Below are 24725 nucleotides of genomic sequence, written 5' to 3' on the forward strand. Positions count from 1 at the left end.
GGGAGGAAATGCTAACAATTTAACAGTTTCAATTGAACGAGCTAATAACAACAAAGTTTGGTCAAAACTTCTCAGCACAGACAAAAGCAATTTCTGGAGAAGACAAGGAAAGAAGAGAAGGGTTTGAGGAAGAAGAATAAAGTAATGACACATGAAGTGCTTTAAGTGGATGTTTGATAATGATTTTTTTCTAAGAACGACATTCTTCGCGATAATTATTTTCTAGTGTTTTTATAAAAAAAATGGTGTTTTAAGTACAATTTTGACTATTTGGTAAAATTTATGTTGAGAACGCTTGAGAGATGGAGGCTTAAAATAAAAATTAAAAGATATATCTTATGAAGACGGCAAAGAGTTAGAAGTTGCTATTGGAAAATGAACACAAGTAAATGAAAATCGCTCATTAAGAGGAGTTTCGTGTTAATAAGTACATGAAATAATTATGGTTGTTTGGGTATTTCAAATCCCAATGATGGTTTATGAATGAAAGTTAATAAACATTTGGGCTTTTGATTTCCCAAGCACTGTTCATGAATGGAGGGTTATGGGACTTTCATTTTTCAAAAAACTTCTCATTTCCCTAGTTTTATTATAAATGTTTAAAGCTTTTCATTTTCCAAACTTGATTTATTAAAAACCGAAGCTCTTTGTTGCCAAATTTGGTTGTAAATGACAAAGACTTTTTGTTTTCCCAAGCTTGTTAATAAGACATTGATGTCAATACGGTATGTTCATTGTACTAACCAAAGACCTCCACTATAAATTGCGATCCCCCCTTGATGAATCAAAGGTTTTTTTGGTTTTTTTCTCTTTTGATTTAAGAATTGTGTTAAAAGTGCTTTAAGAGCGATTTAATATTTTGTGAGTCTTGTTAATGTTTTGAGAAGCTTATCGATTTGAAGTTTACGATGATAAGATAAAGGCACATATCAAGTTCGCCGTAGTAGTCTACTTTGTGTTAAGTATACCGTTGTTCGTCGTCGTATCCTATGAGACAAATATCCGTTGAATCTTCAACCACACTTTGGAGGGGACGAATCTGTTTTAAGGAAAGTGTCTAATGTGACTTGATGGTTTTCCTTTATTCTTCTCCTTTTTATTCAAGTTCTATTTACATGTTTCAATTCTTCTTAATTCTTTGTCCCCCTGGTTATATCTACAATATGTCTAACAATTGTGTGTGAACGAAATTTGGGTCGAATGTCCCTCTTTGACCTAATTTTAAGATGTACTTTTTGTTTTTGAGAAAGACAATAAATTAAAGTTATTTTGCAAAAAACCTTATTAGACACTTAAATTGGACTGGTTTATTTTTAGAAAACGAAACAACAACCCATTTTACCAAACATTTTTGGCACTTTTTGGCGTGTTGGAAACGAAAGAACAAAAAAAGCTATTCTTTAACCTGTTATCAAATGCGCCACTAAGTAATGATTGACTTTTTCTATAACCTATGGTATAAATACGCAATAAAAAGAGAACTAGGCAAAATCAACCTCACTACTATAGAGAACGACCATTAATTACACATGGGACCAACTATAAGAAACCAAATTGAAGAAGGCCATGACAAACCGTGCAAACCCTTAGGCTGTGTTTGTTTGCAAAGGTGGGGTGGGAAAAAAAAGAGTGAAAAAAAAAACATATGGGTCCCATGTGTAATGGGGTGAGGGAGAATGAAAAGAAATAAAAGGGTCTTGTGGAAAAGTGATAATGGTGGGTTTCACTTTTTACTTTTCTCAATTTTCCCACAATGTCCCATCAAATATGTGGGGTTTTAAAATGGTTTGGGATGAAAAAATTGGGTTGCCACATCAACAGACAAGTTTCATTGTCTCACTTTCTCACCCCAAGCAACCAAACAATCTATCATTTTGGGATTTAAAAGAAAAGTAAAAAATCTACACTTTTTTCAAGAATTTTCCCACCCCACCTTTATTCCATCAAACAAATGCAGCCTTAGACGAACCTAAATAATACTACGATATAGGATTACAGACACTAAACCTTCTATTACTTGTGTTATTTGTCTCGAGCTCCCAATAAAAATATAACTCCATTTGTGCTTGTCTAATAGAAAAATTCGAATGGAAGATAAACTCTATGTGATGATTATTACACATGTAATGATATGTTTTGCCGAAATGAAATGATTATAATGAAGGTTTAAAAAAACAAAAAAAATGGCATTCATGTTTTGCACAAAAAAGGAAAAAAAAAAAGAAAATCTCTATTTTATTTTATTTTTCGTTCTTTCTGACGAATAAGAATATTGATGCAGAATACAAGAGGAAGAACTGAAGAAGATCTTCGTCGAAACAAGCCTTTCACAAGCGTTTTTTTTGTTTAGCAATTTAAAACTAACTAGTTCGTTATGTTATGTTATGAGCTCTCTTTCCCAGTTGCCACTTCGCAGGCCCCAGCAGAAACGTGTTCCGAAGAAGCGACGGCAATGGCGGAAACCTCAGAGATGCCACTTGCTGAAACGAGTAACCGTGGTGTTCTACGTGAACCCCAATCAAATGAATCTTCAGGAAGAGATCCAATTGCGGAATTGGATCCAGACAAGATGCGAAGAACAAAACCCGGAATCAAGCGTCTGCTTTTGATCCTATCAGTCCTCTTCTCATTCTTCTTAGGTATTTCTATCAACCTTCTCTATCGATGATTTATCACGGTTCTCGATTTCTCTTTTCTAGTGTTCGAGGTTGCGTTTTGAAGGTTTCTTATATTCCTTTGCAGGGCTGCCATTTTTGCTGAAATCTGTAGAGATATATAGAGCGCCTCTCCCCTTCCGTGCCATTGATTCCTTATTAAACAGTATCGAATCGAATCCTGTTGTTCTTCCTTGCCGCTTCCAGGTAGTGTTCGTTGGTTTTGATGGAGAGAAAATTAGCAACTCTGGAGTAGAAAAATTGGAACTTCTGATTTTAGAGCAAATGAAGAAGTTGTCTGGTAGCGATACCGTTTGTGGAAGTTGTGGAAATAATTATTCTGTTTCAGTAACTATGGACTCGGGTAAAGGTTGCATTCGTAATCGAAATGCTGTAAATGGTTGTTTATGGTCCTGTGGGGTGATTGATTTTTCTGCTTTTGGTGATAATTTGAAGGAAGACGAGGTTGTTGATGAGAATCTCGATTCTATTTTGCGGGGTAACATGGACTGTGGGGATTCAGGTGGAAAGGTTTATACTGTTGTGGTGATAAATAAAGATGAAGCGACTAGAGTTGTGGTTGGGAAACATCGACATGCTTGGATACTTGGTAAAGTCGAGGAGATTGAAGCAGTGTCAATGATCACGGATATTTTTGTCAAGTTCTTTATAAATGGTGGAAAGGAGGATGGATCCGTTCAACCAGAATTTATGCCGGTTGGTGCAGATGGAACGGTTGTTCTGTCATTTAGCCTTTTGAATGCTGATCCAAATGATTGGGTTTATGACTGGTGAGAAAATTTTGTTTATCTCGATCCTTACTATAAAAATGAACTTTATCTGCTTGAAACCTTTTGACATTACAACTTTGATGGGTTCTTTGCAGAAAAAATCTACTATATGAAACCCAAAACGTCACTTTGTGATGAGCACACAGATTATTTCCTTTTGTTTTTTCGTGGTAATTTTATTCTGTAGTTAGGTAGCTGTGGACTATCAAAAGCTTTTCCGTAAAACAACAATCCTGAAATATCATGTTCTCCAGTTCAGCTTTCAGTATTATCCTGCTCAGGTTAAACTAAGAAGTTAGACCAAACTAGTATAGAGTGATCACAATAGTGCTTCCAACCTAGGGAGGAAAGGGGAAAGAGAAAGTAAGGATTGAGGATAATTTCTATTGTATAGAAAGGAAGTAGGATAATTGATTATTTTTGGGGATTCAGGATAGATAGAAAAGATGGTAAGCTGTTATTTAGATTTGAAGGGATTGTTTTGCTCTTCTTCTTCCTCTTTTTTTTTCTTTTTTTTTTTTTTTGGGGGGGGGGTCTATAATTAGGATTCAATGTTGAGGGGAAGAAGGCATGTGCAAAGGTGAAGAGATTTTAGGGTTCTATATTTTTCTTGTTGTTGGGGGGGGGGGTGGTGGTGGTTTGGAGGAAGTCATATGTGATGTGGATTTTCTAATTAAAACAAGAAATTTCATACCAAGCAACAACATAGTACCCTTTTTTACCTTCATGTCTTTATTTAATTTTAAAAGCGCAGTCCTGGAAATGTCTTAGAAGGACGGGTTACAGGTACTCATAGGATGAGGCCAACTTCTTTGGCTAAGTATATATATGTTACCCGACAGTCATTGTCAACCAGACAAAAAGTACCTTTCAGAGAAGGCTTATATTTTGCATGAATGTCTTTGCAATCATTGTGGAAGAATTTAGATATACATGAAAGATAAGTCATGGAAAGTCTAGTCTGATGGGAAGTTGAGATGATATCTCAAAACTCAGATGGTTCTGTCTTGACATATTATATCTTTACATGCATATAGATATGTCTAAATATGTTACCACTGTGGGAGGAAAGGTTAAAAAATTTTCAGGCAATCTATCTTGCTTAATATTTAGGTGTAAGAAAGGATGCTTGTGAGGATACTCGGTAGACTCTGATCTACCGGAAGCTTCGAGCATCTCATCTCAATCAAATCCATCTTGCCTAATAGGGCAGTTACAGGAATTATGTCTCACCCATTCAAGTCCAGCGCTATGCAGAGCTTGTTATTTGTGGTAACTTCTACTTATTATCTTGCAGGTCATCGATCTGATCCATGCTTGCACTTATCAAAGTCCTGATAGAACTTCTAAATACTCAGGAAGCAGTACTGTTTTGTCTTTGCTAATTTTTGTTCTAATATACCTGCAGGGATTTCCAAAGCATAGATGAGAATTTGTTGGCGCCTGTTGTGGAGGCATTGGCTCCTATTGCAAAAATAAGTGTAGAAAGTCAGGTAGTTAGATAAGTTTACTTTATTTCAGTTGTATTTGTATGACCTTTTTGGATTTATTTAAGTATTCTGCAATTTGAGCTTTTATTGAATTGTTCTTTCTTGTGGACAGGTTTTATATCACACACCAAAGTCCTCGTTTGCTCAGTGGGATAAGAAGTTGGGCAGCTATGTCCTTACGACCAAGGACCTCCCCTTCTTTGTATGTTTCATATACCTAATTTTGTAATCCACCTAGACATTTCATTTTGGTCTCTTTTTCTTTCTTTTCTTGTTGTTGTTTTTTTTCTTTTTTTTTTTTTGGGGGGGGGGGTGGGTTAGGACGACAGTAGGGGTAGTTGGTTTTCACTTATAATCCTAGATTTTATTCCCATCTCTCTCTCTCTCTCTCTCTCTTCATATAATTGAGTTATGTAAATAGATGATCAATTACACTGGAATTATCTCTTTATTCTTTTGGAGCACTTCTTACCTCTTTTAGGAGCTGTTCTTTAAAGTGGCATGTCCTAGATGAAGTTTTTGATGTCCATAGTAGAGTTTTAGACACAATCCGTGTTTAGTTACTAGTAGAAGAACGTTTCTGGTATTTTTTTTGGGGGGGGGGGTTGTGTTTTAGTAACCAATAATGTATCGCCTGAGAGATATTCAAATATTGGTAACTTGTTATTATGTGAGTTCCTTCACTTTTTGGAGGTTTGCGTCACTATCTGTGTGTTTGCACAATGCAGCTCCTCTCTCTCCAGTGCTCATCTATGTATCGACTTGTTTGTGTCCATACCAAATTTTTAGTACATTTTCAAATTCTGTATTTTCCAATATTTGGAAAATTGTGTATATTTTACTCCTTAGGTCCTGTATATATTTTTCTTAAGGTTCATAAACTCATCTTTTTTATTTCAAACCCATTGCTGTATTTTTCATTTAACTCTACTGTTAAGCTCCAGATGGTGGGCCTCACAAACTTTATTTATTTTTAAGGTTCACACTATTTTATTTCTCTCAAATTCTTTGGATATTTTCATTTTACTCTGCAAATTCTAAACATTAAACAAAGAAGAGGAGAGAAAAGAGAAAAGAAGCTCGATTTGTCTTGGAGATTCGCACAGATTTCATCTGGTATAAATTTCAGATTGGAGTCCATAAGGATATCCAAGGGTTTAGACCTCAGTATACCTGTTTCAGACAGTAAATCAATTACATACTTCTGTTGAGACAAAAAAAAGGAAAAAAAAAAAAAAAAGCCTCTCTTTAAGTGTGCAACTTCTACACCTAAGAAATGATTGGGCTGATTTATTTTTCTGACAAACGACTAACATCTGGATATTGTACATTTATGGGAGGTAATTTGGTCACTTGGAGAAGACCCAAAAATAAAAAAACTGATGTGGTTTGATCAAGTATAAAGGCAGTGTATAGGGGTATGGCTCATAGAATATGTGAAATCCGATGGTCGAGAAGATTAGTCCAAGAATTTGGAGTTGATACTAACACAGATGCTGCTATTAGAATATTTGATAGTAAGGTTGCCATCAGTGTAGCACACAATCCTGTGCTACTGAAACTCAAAGTGGACCCACATTTTATCAATGAATTATTTTTTTTTTTGGGGGGGGGGGGGGGGGGGCGTGAAGGAGTTAGAATTATGTACTAAGGGGGTACTTCGGAGCAAGTTTATTACCTTAGTATCTTACATTGTGTATTTCCTTTTTTACTTTTCATCTTCCCTGGAATTATATGTAAGTCCATGATTTGTGTTGGTAAGTAATATAAGGGTAGGAGAGGATATCCTTTAAAACACATCATTCTACCAATATTTCTCCTCTTCTCCAACCTTCTATCCACATCTCTCTCTTGCTCTCTTCATTCTACGCTTTGTGAAGTCTTCCTGTTAAAATCCTTCCTTTTCTAACGTGTAAAGCTCATAGTTGACTTGGTATCTTGGAAAGCCAAGACATGGGTCCAAAATCAAGGTGACACCAACAAACCATCCAGGGTGCCGGCTGAGTGTTGGCAGTTATTTTAATTCAAGAAAAAATTCAATCAGTTCTTAAGGATGAGCTATCTAGTTATAAACATAATAGGAGGAAAGAATTACTTTTTACCCAAATGACTCAGAAGGTAGTTCTTAATAAATTGTCGGATGCCATATGTTTTAATTTTGTTCCCATAACCTTATTTGGGACATTTTTCGTGAGGTACCTCAGAAGCTCACTCTTCCTCAACTTTATTTATTAGACTTCTCTTTGTGGTGCTAAGGACATTATATAAGCTAATGGTTTCCTTGTGCGTGACTTGCTTTAAGGTCATCATGAAAGGGGTACTATTTGATCTAGGACAAAACATGAGCGAAAATAGGCCAAAGAACTGTTCACATGAAAAGTGTCACACCCCCAAATTTGAGTTGGTGGGAATATTCCTAGAAAATCTGTGGTCCAATACTCCAATATCAGATTGCTTGGAGACTTTATGCATGGGGGATTGAGAAGTTTAGTTTGTAATGTTCAGCCTTATGTAGTTTTGATATTTATTAGTTCTATTCTTTGCATTTTGGCTGATCGATAAAGCCTAGTTTATAATTTTACTTCTCTTCTATTTGTTCTCATTAGTTTCTACTTTAGTAGTTCTATTTGCATTGTAAGCTTGCCTAAGTTATTGATAAACCCCCAAAATTGTAATTGGAAGTTTGAAACAGATTGTTAAGGAACAGAATTTTGGCACGCTTTGCCACTAGTTACAGGAGAACTCCTTGTTTCAACGACTGAGATAGCTGTGGATAATGGATCCAGGCTGAGATAGCCATCTGGCCCATTATCTTATCCCCCCCCCCTTTTAAGTTTTCTCCCCTGTTTGCATTCAAACTGTACTCATGCTGTGTTGCTGAAGCTGTTGCAATCAATGTAAAGGGACCACCGCAGGCTGTTGTTGCTTGCATCCTTCATCAAAACTGCTGTTGCTGCTGCTACTTCTCCAATTTGAACCAGCCTGCTGCTGCTGTGTCACTTTATGATTTGGTTTGATCACTGCAACAAAAGGTTCACCCATCTCCATTTTCCATCCCCAAACCTTGTTGGCTTAAAACATATTGTCGGTCTTCTATACCTTCCACTAGATCCCACTTCCCATCCGCTCATTAGTTGATTTGCTCCATATATCTTCTATTTCATTCCATCCTTGTATTTTCCATTCCACCCAACAAAAATTTCGGCAAACTTTCAGCAATAGCTTCACTGCCATCAATCCTCCACTTGATCCAAATTGGGTTGTATTCTATTGGATAGTTTGGCCTGCTGCACCCTAGCTTCTGAGTTGCAAGTTGCTGCCGTATCTTTTAATTAAATCACCCTAAGTCAATGAAATTTTCAGCACATATTCTCCATCATTCAGCTTCATTCAATCAGAACTTGGGAGTCATTCAGCAAGCTGGTTTGTCTAAAACATAACTTTCTGATCTCTGTTGTGGGTTTGTTGGGGACTATTGCCCTTTGGTATTCTGTTTTACTTTATTATGTGCCTCTGTGATGGCATGCTTCTTGACCCATAAAAGTATAGAGTTTTTTCAGGGTGCCACTGAAGTTGGACTGAAACTCTTGACTGTCCACTTAAGTGAGAAATATTTCAGATTGCCCACTCTAGGCTTTTTGGAAAATTACAAGTTACTCATAGTTAAAATTTGACCCTTTGACCGTTAAGTTTGATGTTCATGGACCATAATACTCCTCATCCACTAAAATGACTTTAATGCCCCTTCAGTCTCACTCACATTACCCAACCTTAAGTGGGTGAAGGGAGCATCTTCTTCCTACACCTCGTCGGAAACCCCACCCTCCCTTCCCCTGCTGGCGACCACCACCCCACCTCGCCAAAAGCATCCTTCAACCACTTATCAGAATTTCTTGCTTTACGTTTCTTGGCTCTGCTTGTTCTCTCGGCTTTGGGTTCTTGTGAAAAATAGAGTATCAAAAATACAGTAAGAAATTGTAGCAGTAGGAGCGAGCAAGCCTAGAATTAACCAAGAGGTTTCACATTCGTGCAACTTCAATGGCCAATTCAATTTCCGTGGGCTCTCTTAAGCTCGGTTCTGCGAGATTTCAGATCTTCCTTCAAGAGATATATCGTTTCATCCTCACGGTAAGAGTTCGTTCTCTATACCTTTGCAGATTTGTTCTCACTCTTAAAACCCAGAAGAACAAAATGAAGAATGAATGAATAAAAACAGATTCAATTTGCTTCAATACTCTGTTACTCTCACAATCATATTTGCTTCGCTCCCTCAAGCTTATGCCGCAGCAAAGGTTTCGGAGAAAAACGATCTCCTAAAAAGATGGAAGCTTTATCGTTGGAAGAATTGAAATGGTGGTCTCAAGGACTCTCCCATTGTTAGTGACCGGATTCCATACACAAAAATATTAAATTTGAAGGAAAAAGGGAAGCTTAAACATATAATCAAGCTATCTACTTCCAATTTGAAGCGGCAGCCGGATACTGTTCTTATGGTGTTGGATGCTTCAAGGGTTGTGGGAACTGTGCTACCCTCGATCCAATTTGACGAGAGGTTTCGGAATCATGGGATAAGTTACAGATAGATTCCATTTGTGTGAATGCTTATAGTCCACCCATCAAAGAACCAAAATTCCATCGCCGTACTTAGGTTTTCTGTTAGAAATTCCACTCAAAATGTTCTCACCTTTGAAGCCAAAGTCACAATCGAAATGGGCATTGGAGCTTCAAATGCTTCATAAACAAATGCAGCTGAGAAAGAATGAAGAGAGTGAGGGAAGAACGTGAAATGGTGGAGAAGGCTATGGATCTTGGAATCCTTCCCCCCTCCCCCTTCTCACACAGGTTTGGGATTTCTGTCCCCTCTCTCACTAGTTCCCCTCATGACCTCACTGTTTGGCTCCCATCCTCCACCAATACCTTCTCCACCCTCTCAGCTTGGAATCTCCTCCGACCCCATAACCCTAAACCCCCTGGGTCTCTTGGTCTAGTTCAAAGGTTTCATCCCTTGCCCGTACCCTTTGGAGAGCCCTCAACCATGCCCTTCCCACCCAATCCTTCCTTATTAGCCACCATATACCAGTTAACCCCAATTGCATCATTCGTTGGAACAGTCAAGAAAACCTTGAGCACCTTTTCTTCTCTTGCCCCTTCTCCAGATCTATCTGGAGAAAAGCCCTTGCCTCCATTTGGCCTGTTCGAGGTGTTCCTTTGGGTTTGTTAGTGATTGGTTTTGGGTTATGAGAAACTTCTCGGGCTCTTCTATTTGTGATTGGATTAGTAAGCTAGTTTTCAGTGCCTCCATTCGTCATCTTTGGTGGGAGTCCACTCTTCGGAGATGGACATCCAAATCTCGCTCTTCAGACATGATTCGGAATGCCATCTATTTTGATATTTACTTCTTGGTTAGCTCTTCCCCATCCCCCTGTCGATGATACCCCAAGGAATAGATTCATTGTTGTCTCCTAGGGTTTTAGCTCTTCTTTTTGGTCTTCCTCTTAAAGACCTTGTTTTCTTGTTTTTTGTTCTTTAATATATTATTCATTCATCCAAAAAAAAAAAAGCTCAGAAGAAGCTAGAAGAGAAGAATAGAAGGAAAGAATGGAAAAAGAGGAAGTACGAGGATCCTAAAGACGAAGTATGAAGAATCTTTGCATAAGGCAAGGCAGGATTGTCAAGAAATGGCAATGTTGTGGACCAGGTTAGCTCAGGATCAGAACGTATCAACTACCCTTGGAGGGTTGTTCTTCTATTTATTTTATCGGACAGTTGTTCTTAACTATAGGAAGCAAAAGAAAGATTATGAAGATAGGGTGAAGATTGAGAAAGAGAAGCTGAAGAGAGAAAGAAAATGAAAGCTGGGGTTGGTCGCCAGCAAGGGGAGGGGGGAAGGTGGGGAAGGTGGTCGCCAGTAGGGGGAGGGGTGGTGGGGTTTCCGGCGAGGTGTAGGAAGAAGATGGGTGAAGGGTTGGGTAGTATGAGTGAGAGTGAAGGAGCATTAAAGTCATTATACTGGGTGAGGGGTATTATGGTCCATCAACATTAAACTTTAGCGGTGAAAGGGTCAAATTTTAACTGTGGGGAACTTGTAATTTTTTCAAAAAGCCTAAAGTAGGCAGTCAAGAATTTCTGCCCAATTTAAGTGGGCACCCTGAAAAAAACTCTAGATTATATCATGACCTTATTCTTGTTTCTTTTTCTTGAATTCTAGTTCTTTTGTTATTTGTTGAAAGGTTTTGGATGTGCTCTTACTAATACCATTGGAGGAATCTAATAGGTAAATTCAAACGAATGGCACTTGGATACTTCAATTGCAGCTGGTGGGCGGTCAAAAGTTCTGCAGTTTGTGGTGTATATTTTTGACTCATTATCTTGTATATGAAATTGTTCTTTTTTTATTTCTTTTATTTAAGCATTTTTGCATGGTTAGTATTCCAACTATTGCAAGTTCAAATCTGTTTTTGAATTTATCAAATTGCGAGTGTCCAAGATTCGAACATATGCCTCTGTTCTTTATTGTTAACGTATTTTGCAATGTCAAACAAAAGGAGCAATAGTACTCCAGTTTGGGTGCTGTGATACTAAAGAATGTGTGAACTGTACAGTTTTGGGCAACCTGATTTTCTCTCTTGCATTTTATTTTGGGCGTTTTCCCCCCGCTGGAATGGCTATATTTGTTACTGAATCTCAAATTCCTCCAGCAAGATTTGCGTTCTTGGTAGGATCATCATGGAAGAGCAACAATGGACTTTTCTTTTGCTTGAGAAAACTCTTGTAGTTATGGGTTACGTTCCTAGGCAACAAGAGCCTCCTAGTGTGCCACTTTCTTACTTCCAGCATAATGGTGTAGAAAGGAGAACTTCTTTGAAGGATGTAAATCGTGCATGAACATATACAAGCGTATCAGCAATACCAGTAACTTCTATTCAGTTTCCAATTTTCCATGGTTAAGTGGGTCACTTGTCTGCTTTTCTGACAATTAAGACTGGAAAACTTATTCCAACCTCTGTATTTCTTTTTTTGCCTAATGTATGGGATCTTGTCATTTTTTTTTTGTGGGAAACTTTTTTCTAGCTTATTTTTCTGTTTCCTTTCCAATAGTCATCCTTTCAATCATAATGCTTCTAATTATAGATTCGAACACATTCCCAACCCCGTAGAGTTTCCCTTGTAGATAGTGAAGATTTAGAAGTCACTCGTAGGTGTCTAGTTCCCATTAGGCTCCATTCTTACTCAGAGAAGATATGGTGTGATGTAGTACCCATGGGATTGACTGACATTACCTTAGGGAGAACCTAGTTGTATGATAACGATGTAACCATAATGGGGAGGGAAAACAAGTGTAAATCAGGCACAAAGGTCAGAAGATTGTACTGTTACCCTTGAACCTACCAGCTGAGATCAAGAAGCAGCAGACCCTCAAAGCAGTTCAGAAGGACTCCAATATCAAAGCACAACACTTGGTGGATCCTAAACCTGAAGGACCAAGTCAAGAGATCAACCAAGACACCACCACCCACTCCCAAGCTCCACAACCAGATGGTGAACCCTCTTCACCAATCCAACAGTTTCTTAGAGAGAAGGTGATAGAAGAGCCTGACAGGGTCATAACAACTAAGGAAAGAGCTAAGGCACCATTCCTCCATGGGTTCTTTATAGTACAGAAGAGCATTGCTGCCCACAAATATCAGATCTATTCCAGCACCCATTCCGAGTGAGACTTGACCTCCCGTGAGTCTCCCACTTGAAGAAAATACTATAAACCTCCTATGGGCCATGGCAACAGTGATGATCAAAGTGCAAACAGAAACGGGCTCAAAAGGCATGACCATTGACTCCACCCTTCCTCCTAGGGCTCCTAACACTAAGTCCCCTAGGGTTGAAGGCTACATTACCACTAGCCCAAGTCCACCAAGGTACTGTCAAGGAAAGGTGCAAGCACCTACTACTTCCTTCCCACTGTAAGATGCGAGGAAGAGTTCACACCAAGGACTTCTAGGGCATTGATCTAAGAGAGCTATAGAAGCATATTCATCAGGAGATGAATGTATTCAAGAAGGGGAGAATTGATGTGTCCAGCCCCTAGCCAGCCCAAAAGAGCCAAGAAAGGGGCCCAAGCCCATATGGAAGTTGGGCCAAACCAAAGGGGGCCGAATTCTATCCAAGGTAGAATGGTCATTTTCTTACGCTTGGTTTCGAGCTTAATTAGTTGACCGAGTCCACTTATATTTCTGAATTTTGATTATGTTTTTATTTCCTAATTTGGAGTCTTAGTAGTGGAGTAATTTTGGTATTTGTTAGTTGGTGTGATAGGGTTTTATTTAGAAAGTTCAGTTTGGGTAAGTAATTGGATTCCTATTTAGTAGGGAATTCATGAGTTGAGTCCTAACTATGTTAGTCTTGGTTACTTGGGAATGAAGTTTCACGAGTCTATTTTGGTTAAGTGGCTATAAATAGCCTAGTCTCATTGTAATTTTTCAGATCGATTGATTGAATGAATTATGAATTGAATAAAGACTCAAGATAAGTCATGGGATCTCTGGGAGGGTGACTTGTGGCTGGGTTTTGCGCTATTGTTTCTGCAATTTTCAAGTTGTTTCTTCTTCTTCCAGCACTCAAGCAACAATTAGAGCCATCCTTCTCAACATACAATTAAGTACAGCCCTTTCCCATAGCCTAGAAGCTATCCCCCATCTCCTTCTTCTTCCCACGTTTTCAGATCCCACCCCAACTAGGACTCCCTCATTCCAGCCCCAAAACACCTCATTATACCCTTCATAGAGTCAGCCAAGCCTATAAAACCGAGTCGTAACTTCTGGTTCACCAAACCAGTCCTATTTTCTGAGTTCTGAAATTTCTGCACTTCATCTTCTTTAATTGGAGTCGCAGGATTTTTAAGAAATTCCAGAAAATTTCTAAACACTAAACTCCTTCCTACACACCTAAACCTGTTTCTGAACTGCAACATAGTCCTTCACTAATGCTAAACTGCAGAACAACAACCCAATTCCCCAAACCCTAACCTAGCCGAATCCTAGTTCAACTAGGATTTGAACTTTCGAATTTGAGTTGGAAATCCTATTCATGAATTGCATTCCCAGCAGCCTTATTGGCCCCAATGCCCCTTGGCTGAAATATCTAGAGGCCCTAATTGTGTTCTGGTTCTACTTGAGAAGATCCTGAAATCCAACCCTAAACCCTCGGTTGCATCAGTATGACTTCAATTAGGGCTGATTATCTAGCAAGGATCCATGTAGCTGACTATAGTTAGAATAATAATGCTTCATTGTTAAAGTTGCTAGGTAACACTACATAGGAAAATTACCTCTGGACTTTGCTTGTGGGGAAGCCTTCGGTTGTTTGCCCTTCTTTAATAATGCTTTTGTTGTTAGTGGGATGTAGGTCTCAGTGTGCTCTTTATAATTTTTATTGTGTTGCCAAGTATGCAACTTGTGTTTTGCCTTATTGTTGCATGCTTTGAAGTTTGAAGTTAACTTCTTGTAGTGATGGGATTTCTTCCGTGGATTATTGATTCTTTTTGAGAAGGGAATTTCTGGGTGGCCACTTTAATGTCTTGACTGCATTGACCCAAATAGCTCATATATATATATATATATACTTTTTTTTTGGGCTTTTAAAGAAGGGTAAGTTTGTCACATCTGCCCAGCCAATATCTGATCCACATGACTCCCTGAGGGAGTGATTCACAGTCACAAGATCAGGTTCACGTGCAATCACATACCATTTCACATGATAACCATAATCATTAGTTGGAGATGATCAAATTTAATAATTAATTAATATTAAGAATCAAGAATATTCAAAAGAATCTAAATTAATGTGGAAGCGTAGTCAAAACTGACAAATTGTCTATCTAAGAATGGAAAGCTAAACTAGGAAAGAAAAAGGAGTTTAATCATCTAAAGGTTATCAGTCTCTTTTTTAAGCGTTTATAAACTTGCATAATTGGGTCTAACTCTAGTTCATAAGCCCAACGACGAACTAAGTGGGTCTTGTCACTGTTGATCGAAGCCGTAAAAGTACTTGAAACTGGCACACGGATCGTACAACGAGTCATAAACAACTCCCAACGATTCCTCAGTTGAATACTCAGATTGTAGTACCTTCGAACTCGGGGACTCTTCTTCATTTGTGAAACCATTTAAAACAATATTTCCACGAGAGAATGAGTTCCAAAGAACTTAGCGAGTAATTCAACAACATATGAGTAACCACAAAATCAAAGCAGGAGAAATTGCAAGTATGATGATATAATCAATGAATGTAAGGCTCTTATACTTTAACCAATGCAAGTCTCTATCTAGGTGGACGCGCATTAAGATATGACACCAGCCTCCTCTGGGTAGTTTTACAAAAACTCTCATGGAGTCTCACCGATCCTGAGCGTCCCGATCGAGGTATAGGTCTAATAGTCTCTCATCAACAATGGTTGGGGTTAGAGCCACACTCTCTCACCATAACCATTGGTATGAGTACTGGCGCGTGTTAGGGTATTACCTAGTCCAATGCATAGTCTTCTACTTTAACATATTACTCAAGGTCCAAATACTTCTTCTCATGCATCTCGCCTTCTTGGTTTAGTATCCTTCCAAGTCTAGGGTTGTCGTATCCTATGGCATCGACCAACTCGAATTATGCACCCATAACTTGTTGGTCATCCACATATAATGGGGGAAAGCGCTTGTGTCCCCTTGTGCATCTTGCCTTCTTAGGCACCCACAAGCCTGACTCTATTATATGCAACCCTACCAATGAATGACCCCCACGGCAATGCTGTGTCTCCCCATGCATCTCGTCATCTTGGGCGCTCACAAACCAAATACCATTGCCATGGGTCACTTGGCTTCAATTCCTATGCCGATAGGTTTATAACATGTTAGGGCTATTCCTAACCATGCAAGTAGACATCCTAAGAGTGCAATTTAAGCTACATGTCCAGGCTAAGTTTCTTAGGGCAATGGGCATACCACAACCCCAAGTCAAGTCTATGCATATCACTGATGTTCCCAAACTCAACCACAATAGATTAAAATTCAGTAAGCAAGAGTAGAACATGATTTTAGGGCCTGTTTGGTTACATGAGTCTGGAGATTTCAAATATCTAGAGATTTCAAATCTATAGACTTCAAATCTATGGAGTTATAATTTATAAAATTAAGTGTTTGGTTGTGGAATGAAATCTGTGAATTCATCCTAAAAATTTATTTGATCGACATGATTTTTGTGAATGTACAATTGTTGCTTTTTGAAATCTCGGATTTCACCCCTTACCTAAATCTCGATTCACCTTTTACACTAACGTGAATCGGTTTCATGATCTAGGATTTTTACAACCAACGGGTATAATTCTCAGATTCATGAATCCAGAGATTTGAAATCTCTAGATTCATGTAACCAACCAGGCCCTTAAGAAATTTCAGAATATAAAGTGAATGAAATAATCGTCTAACAACAACATATCATTCATTATGCATGTTCAATATCAAATTAAATGTCAATGTTAAACATATATAGTTGAATTCCTCACCTTTCAATAGATTTGTAACCTTTTTTTTGAAGTGAAGTGAGGGATGGCTTAACACGATCCGAATTATCCTAATTAATCATTGGTTAAAGTTAGGATTAACCTGAGAAGTCAAAAATCGAATTAAAAACAAAATCCAAAACAGCAGGGGGTAGGGTTGCATGGGTAGGGCGGCTCGGGGAGACCCCTACCAATCGACCCTAGGGGGTAAGGAGACCCTTGCTTGGCAACCCCTATTGGTGCGTGGACACAGCAATCGACACGGTTTTCCAATGGTTTCGAATTTGGGTTCCAAACTACTTCTAGAACAATTGAGGCTTTCCAAAAACTCCAAAAACAAAGTCTTAACTATAGTAAGCAATCTAAACTCAAATCTAAACAATAATCTAACTAAACATAATGTAGATCTATCCGTGAAGAAAATCAGCATAACATAGTGATTGTGGAATCGCTCCAATCGCAAAATAAAAATAGGGTTTAGGTTCCCTGTAATTACTGATCTTCCCATAAGGTTTTTCCTCCAAAAAAAGATCAACAGAGATAACTTAGAAGGAAAGAAGAATTAAACCTTTGAATTTGCATTAGAACTCAGATCTCTCCAAATGATCACTGTCAACTTCTCCTTCTCTGAAATGACTTTTTTGACGACTAGGAGTAAATAACACGTTTTAGGTCGAAGATAGCATTAAATAGGAGTATGAAACACAAAATCCCCAAAATACCGTTTTCGTACTCACAGGCACCCATGCAGGGTTGCCTCGACAAGACCCCTACCCAATCAACCCTACTGCTGGAAATTACTCCAAGAGTGAGTTTCATGGGTAGTTGCCCTGTGGCACAACTTCAACACTTAGCTTATGCATTAGGAGGGTCTTACTTGATCTTAGGGACCTTCCAAAAGTACCGACTGTGAACTCTTAATCCACTTTTCCAATCCGTCAATGCTCGAATCATTTCTTCTTCCAAAACTTAACAAAACTCTAGGTTCATCATCTTCATCATTCAGTTCCATTGGTTCAGGTTCTAATCCAATGGTCTCTATTTGGATGGCCCACAGCTGTCTTCTACTTGCGTTATGGGTTCTTAGACCTACAATATGGATTTTCGGGTTAGGATTATGGGGGATTTCACAAAGTTAATACTTCAAACCTTCATATTACTTGGTTTGTTGAGTCGAACAACGAACGCTCATGTTAAGTTGCTGACACAGTGGGGTTCTTGTTCCCATTTGTTATTCAACCACATTTTTTTTTTATGTAGAACTTATGCCATGTTCTGTGAACAGAACAAACCTAACTTCTTTTTGTTAAACTTATGCAGTTAGTGTTCTATCTGTTTTTGTGTCATCTCTCTCCAGCTAGCACATCTTCTTGTTCTTAGTTACTGAAGCTCTTAACTAGGCTTTTCCTGAAAAGAAAAGGATTGTAGTGGTTTCTTTGGTCCTTAAAGCTGTCGTTTCCTTGTAAATGATTTGTTTCTTTTTTATATTTTATGGCTGTTCTCCAATCTCCATGGATTATTCAGGGGACTTTGAATAGTGCAGCAGGCTGAGTTGGTCATGTGTGCTGATTTGTGGTTTAGGATAAGTTCATTTGAACTAAAACTCTAAGTTGTAATCCTACCCATTGGAGTTATTTTATCCTGTACTGCTGTTTCTGAAATTTTAAATGTGATGGATCATGAATCCTTATATCATCAATTTGGAAGAAATTTGTTCACTGTGCTGAACCCTTTTTTTTTTGGGATGGGGGGTTTGGGGTTGAGACTAATACTCTTGATTAATTAAAAGTTCCAATGTGTGTTTTGAAATTTATATCATGGGCAATCACTACTATCTATTTTAATTGATGATATGTAACATGGTTATTTTCCTGTATGTCACCAGATATATACCATCTGCAAAGGAGTGCCCTCTACTGTTACGCCTTCCAAATGGAGAGATGTCAATGACCAATGGATTTATATCTCCTGTGAGTTTTTCTATGCTGAACACCTTGACAACCTGCTGTTATAAAATATCAGTATAATGGAGATGCCTTTGTATGACTAAACTTTAAACGCAACATGCTGTAGATGTCGGGAGGTGTTATTGTATGGAACCCCTCAAGCTGTGTAAGGGGTTCAGAAAGTAAACTTCCTACCGTGCGTACATTGTCTTCACAGGTTAGCAAGTTAAAATCTTCTAGTTCATTTCCTTGTAAATGATTTGTCTTATGAACTTATTGTTAAATGATCTATATAGAACTTCTAATGGTTGTATAATTTTATCATCTATTATTGAAAGTCGAGATTGTGATACTCATATGGATGGAATTTTGATGACATTTAAGTTATTTGATGTACTTGATCACTTTCTTTTCATTTATATGCCTTAAAGGTTCTATATTATATGTTATATAACTTTGGATTCCCTAATCCTACAACATTTTTGGTTTCACACTATGGGTAGACTTAGAAATCATACTTAGGGTTGTTCTCTCATAAATCCAAGGCCACCAGTATGTTCCAAAGGCCATAAATTGGCTTAATACCAAGTTTCAGCCTAATCGGGACTTTGAAACCCATTGAGATGGGCCACTGTGTGACGCCAAAAAATTGGCATAGATTTCAGTTTTTCAGGGTGGCGAGATCTCGCTCGAGAGCAAGATCTTCTACCATGTGCCATGGATGGCGACCTCTTCCCTTTGCACCCCTTCTGCATCTTTTGCCCTTTGTTTTCCTACCACACTCCTATTTTTGAAACTTACCCCAAAAAATTCTCTGATGGTGTAAACAGGTTATGGCCTACCTGATTGGCAAATGTCTGATCTCTCCATGATGTACCTGGTTGCGGCAGCTTCTGCTTGTGTATATAACATTTGCATTCAAGTTTCTCTTCCTGTTAAAAACAAAATTCAAACAGAAGAGATAGATTTACCTTAAATTCACTAGTGTAATGCCTTCCACAGGTAATTGTTCTTCTTCACAATGTCCACATAGCAATGTTGGGATTTGAAGAAGATCTACTCTTGTTCTCTTCACATCAAGCTTCAAATCGAATCACCACCAACATTGGGTTTTTGAAACACTTAAAACCTCAAAGAGGGGGGGAGGGGTTGGTGGCTGCAAATTTCAACCCAAAGAGTCTCGTGCACACCTACCTCTTGTTTTCTTTTATCTATCAAACTCTCTATCGGGAGTTGTGGTATATCCTAACTCTGCTCGACTGAAGCTGTATGATCCCTGTAGTGTTTGGACTCTTACTTGCTACCTATTTACTGCCTAATGTGAGGAAGTAAAATCTGAAAAAGATAATCGAAATGATACTAAGCATAGTTAAGGTCAGCCAGATAATCATTATAATTAAAAATGTTTGTCATATTTAATTGAATTCTTTAATTAATACATCAGACTTGCGCTAATCGATATCCATGTTGGAATACAGGGCATGCTACTGCTGCAGACCCCAATTCATCATACATCTCATTAATCAAAGTCATGTGATTACAATCAGATGATCAAAAGCTTTCGATTAAATAATACTTGAAATAGCATAGTATGTCTAATTAGGGCAGCAATTGGGTTGGGTAGTCCTGGGCTTTTTAAAACCCTGATCCTGACCCTGTATACAATTCAGTCCTGACCATGTGATGTAACCCAGGGTCTGGGTTAGATCTTCCAGGACCCTCTTTGATGGGAACCAGTGCCAATTTGGACCAGTAATAAGGTTGAGGTTGTTTATGGGATGGTTTGAGTATGCCATGGGATGATTAGAATTTATGGGATGACTTGGGTGGGAGAAAATGACTTACTTGGGTTGTGGGAGTATCTCAAGGCCCTTTGTGATGGCTTAAAAATTATTGGTTAACTTATGGGATATTTGGTTAAGATAGGGTTGTAGGAAAAGGGATGTTAGGGGTTTAACATACCTTAAACTGAAACGAAAAACTCGGGGAACAACGGGAAGGGAATGAAAACTTTGGGATCTTCTTTTCTTTTCTTTCCTCTCTCTTTCTTTCTTCCCTCCCCCTCCCCTTTTCTTCTTCGATTCTGTGTGTGTTGCATTTCTGCTGCAAGAAGCAATAAATTAAAAAGGAAAAAAAAAAAAAAAAAAAGAATAAAGGAGGGAAAGGGGTAACATAAGAAATAGAAGGGGGGAGGGCTGGCAAGAGTTGCAAAAAATTCTGCAACTGTCAAGAAGGCCTGCAATGGGGTTTCTTGGGTTCCTATGCTGCTGCAGGTTCAAGAAAAAGGGAAAGAAAGTGGGATAGAGGAGGGAGAGGGGGTGGGGAAGGGTTGTGCAGGGTGGGGAGGGATCTTGCTGGGAAAGAAGAAAGGGGAAAGGGCTGCGATTGTACTTGTTGGAAGAGAACTGGCTTGAATTATTCAAAGAAGATGAAGATGCTGCTGGAACTTGCTGAAATTTCTCAAGAATTACTCTCCAGCCCAGGCTGCAAGGGTTTCCTTCCCCATGGCCCAAGCCTCTGAGTTTCTCAATAATTCCAACCTGACTTTCATAATAAAAGAGGCTATTAATAGCCATGTTACTTGGACACTTGGACTCAATTGGACTCTGATTAATTAACTAGACTTGGACTCTACTTACAATTCAATACCTATCAAAAGAAATCTCCTAATAATCTTTAACTAAGACTGAAACTGGGAATCTTATCCATAAAGGATAATGACTCAATGACAGCTACTGATAAGGAATCTTTTAAATAGCCAACAAGATACAAACTCAAATAAATAGAAAAAGGTAGATCCATGACCCTTGAATGATTGGATTCCAATCAAACCCTATTGAGCCCCAAAAGAGCATGGAAAATGACCAAAATACCCCTGGGGTATTCGGCCAGCTTTAAGATGGGCCTTTTGGGTCTGGCTTTTGGGCCCAAATATAAGTGGGCCTCAACCTTGGTTACTTCACCTTGACCTTGATCCTGCAGGATTAGGCCCGACTGAGCCAAGTTAGATAGTTAACCTTGATCCTGGCTCTGTCCCTAATTTTTACCATTACACTTACTACAAAACAATTAAGCTATGCATAATTCCATATTATTGCCCAACTTTTACCAAAAATAACCTACAAGGTACTAGGGGCATGCTGGTCCGTTCTTGGTTTTTAGGTCGTTCTATAGGAGAGTGGTTCTTCTCTAATATTTGTGGAGATGTTTCTAAATGCATCACAGACTGGCCAGCAAGATTTGCGTGGGTTCTCTACATGCTTTGGGGTTGGAGGAATTATGATCTTCATGAAGAAGACTTCACTCGTCCAGGCGATGGTTTGGCGAGAATTTGTGATTGTTATTCTTGGGTTGTTGAAGCCTGGGCGTCATGTAGGTTGCCTTTGCTGAAGATGCTCGGTATGATTGGTTTGAGGGGTTTGAATCCACCTAGGGAAGGAGTGTTCAAATGTAATGTAGATGCTTTTGTTGGTGGGCGTGGAGGATTTACCCAGGTGGAGGGATAGGGAGATATTTGTGATCATGATGGTGTCTTCATGGGTGGTTTGCCAAGCGAATGTAGGATTGCTCAGTGATTGAAGCTGAGTTATCAGCTATTTTGGAGGGAATAAAGCTGGCCATTGATTTAGGTAAGTGCCTTCGGTCATTGAATCAGATTTGTTGAAGGCAGTGACCTTGTTGGAGGCTAGCTCGAGGTTGCAAACTTGAGTTGTGGCTGGTGGAAGATATTCAAGCTATTGCAGGGTTAGGTGGCCTCATAAGTTGCATTCATGTTTGTAGCGATGCAAATAAAGCTGCTGATTGGATGTTGAAGGTGCAAGTTGGTCAACGATATCCTTCGGTGTTCTTTCAGGATCCCCCATCAGATTTGAAGGAGATCCTCTTGGCGGATGTGGCTTTCCATCTGTTTAGTTTGGTTGTTTGACCCCCTTTTTGGTACCCCCCACAAACCAAAAAAAGCACTGGTCTGGCCAGGGCAGCCCTGTTCCACCCTTGGGGCCAGAATTTTGACCCAAAATCCTATCTGAGTTGGAGCAGGTTCGGGCCATCAGGGCCAAAGTTGCACTTCTATGTCTAATAAATAAAAAATAAATTTTGTATACCATTTATAAATACCATCAAATCTAGATTCCCATCTCACCAATCACATGTATTCTCTCCATATTCCCAATTAAGGGTTGTGGGTTCCATGTTAAGCCTCTCTTTTATCACCATGCATAGTCTCAAATGCATTACTCCAATAGTATAGTCCATTAGACATCGATCATTTATACACCAAAACTTGAAGTGTTGATCGATAATCAATGAGGATCTCTTAGGTCAAGGGTTGATTGGTGACGAGTCCGCGTTCCACTTTATACTACAGGGAGTAATATATGTGACTCTGAGAATAGGATGTCTGGTCCTATCCAAAATATTACACATATTTATTGTAAAATTCTCTGGGTTTAATGGACACACCCCTGCATTTTAGTGGGAGGAAAGCAATAACATTATGAAAAGGTGCTAGTAATATTAAAAGAGGAGATTTGTCCAGTGTAGTATATTGTATATCTCTTGTTTCTTTGCAGGTACTGTACTTTCTGTCCAAACAGCATCTGTAGAAGTTTGTGAGACATCTTTGGAGTATGCCTCAATGTCTCTGAAATTCAACCTAGAGTAGGCGATGAATGGGTTGAACTAGTGGATTTTGTCTTCTGAAATAAATAAGCCCAAAACTAAATTTAATTGAAAGAAGTTAAGCAAGGCAAAGGCACACAAGAATTTATAGTGGTTCGACTCAACTGAGCCTACATCCGCTCCTATCTAAATTTAGAGGGATTTCCACTGGTGAATCCCTTTCTCTACAGTAGGTGGTGGGACAAACACCTATACACAATCTTGATCATGGCAAGAGTATCTTTACAATCTTGATTCAATGTAAGGCTGCCTTTACAATCTTGATTCAAGGCAAGAGTACCCAATCTCTTTAGGATGACAGTGTTCTTGCACCTTTACCCTAATTCCATTCTGCAGTAGTTACAAAAGTTAATTGTGAATACAAAAATATATGAGAGATGTTACCTAAAGGGTGTGACACAAACCCTTGAATGAATGCGATTATATGTATGATGCTTAACATCTCTCCTTCACTTGCTTCTTTTCTCTTGGTGTTGCTTGAGGAAGACCTCCTTGAGTTACAGACTCAAGCTCTAGATGTACAGGAGAGGAACTTCAAAGGGGCTTTGGATTCTTAGGGGACAAGGGCTATAAGCCTTCGATGACAAGTAATAGTAGGCCAAGTGATGTCTTGGTAATTCTGATTTGGAGTGTCATTAAGATTCCTATTTATAGCCAAAAGTTGGGCTTGATTTGGATCCCTATGGATATAGACAGTCGTATTTTCAAGCTAGCAGTTGACCTGTTCGTCTGTTGGCTCTGTTGGTCGACCTTCAAAACCTTATTGCTGGAGCTTATCTAGCCTGATGGGATTGACAATCGATCATTATTTTGATCATCAGCCTGTTAGTCAATCAGTAGCTAGCCCAGATGGTCAAAGCCGTGAGACTACTGTTTTTTGACAGTTTACCGGCATTTTGATCATCTCCTCTTCAGGGCTTTCCAGAATTGACTTTTGAATTTAGACAACTATCCTGAGGTCTGACCTAATAGTTCTTCATGCACATGTATCTAGATTACAAAACTATGAATATGCAATTTTATTCATTTAAATCGTGGCACATGTCTGAGTCTATGTGCATGGTCTTGGTTTCTTGATCCTTCTTCACTTCCAAGCTTTTGAAGTGTATCCATGTGCATGAAGAGCTGGTGAGTGTCTTCTCTTGTGTTGATGCCTTCTTTTAGGTCTTCAACGGCATTCAAACAGATGCAGTGCATTGTATGCCATAGAAGAAAATTCGACCGAAATCTGCATTTTTCAAAAACGAACCGAAACACAAGGTCAGGCATTCAAAATGGTTTGAATTGACAGAAACGATACGAAATTTTGGTTGATACGACATGAAATTTCGTATCGCTTCATATCGGGCTGAAATGATACATGCGTAGGTTATAAAATTACAGTGTTCGATCGGTATTTCGACATTCCGTCATTTCGACCCATATTGATTTCGACCCCTTTTTCAATTTTTTTCTTTCATTTCTATTGCTTTCATCCCTCTTTTCACCTAATTTCTAGAATTCCATTTCATTCAAACACTAGATTTAGTCCTCCATTTGTGGATTTTCTCAAATCTTGCAAGGTGAGTAACGAACTTCCTCATTTTTTGATTTTTGTTTTGTTTGTGCCTAAATAGATTTAA

General features: G+C 38.7%; 1 protein-coding gene across 3 annotated transcripts in view; it reads left to right on the forward strand.

The window, feature by feature from the left end:
• Positions 1 to 2246: 2246 nt before the first annotated feature.
• The window catches only part of LOC149023012 (GPI transamidase component PIG-S-like protein), a 53127-nt gene continuing 30648 nt past the window's right edge, over positions 2247 to 24725 (forward strand). For 2 of the 3 annotated variants that reach the window (XM_089150889.1, XM_089150888.1), the window contains exons 1-7: positions 2248 to 2639; positions 2743 to 3445; positions 4854 to 4938; positions 5048 to 5137; positions 11210 to 11283; positions 18363 to 18447; positions 18551 to 18640. In XM_089150889.1, coding sequence (XP_089007015.1) covers positions 2375 to 2639; positions 2743 to 3445; positions 4854 to 4938; positions 5048 to 5137; positions 11210 to 11283; positions 18363 to 18447; positions 18551 to 18640 — 1392 coding nt within the window. In that variant the 5' untranslated portion in view covers positions 2248 to 2374. Of the gene's footprint in view, positions 2640 to 2742; positions 3446 to 4853; positions 4939 to 5047; positions 5138 to 11209; positions 11284 to 18362; positions 18448 to 18550; positions 18641 to 24725 lie in introns of all 3 variants that reach the window. The other variant, XM_089150890.1, reaches the window with a different exon arrangement.

The sequence above is a fragment of the Hakea prostrata genome, chromosome 3, assembly GCF_041222555.1.
Source record: "Hakea prostrata isolate BN-2017 chromosome 3, UWA_Hpros_2, whole genome shotgun sequence".
In the NCBI taxonomy this organism is placed as follows: domain Eukaryota; kingdom Viridiplantae; phylum Streptophyta; class Magnoliopsida; order Proteales; family Proteaceae; genus Hakea; species Hakea prostrata.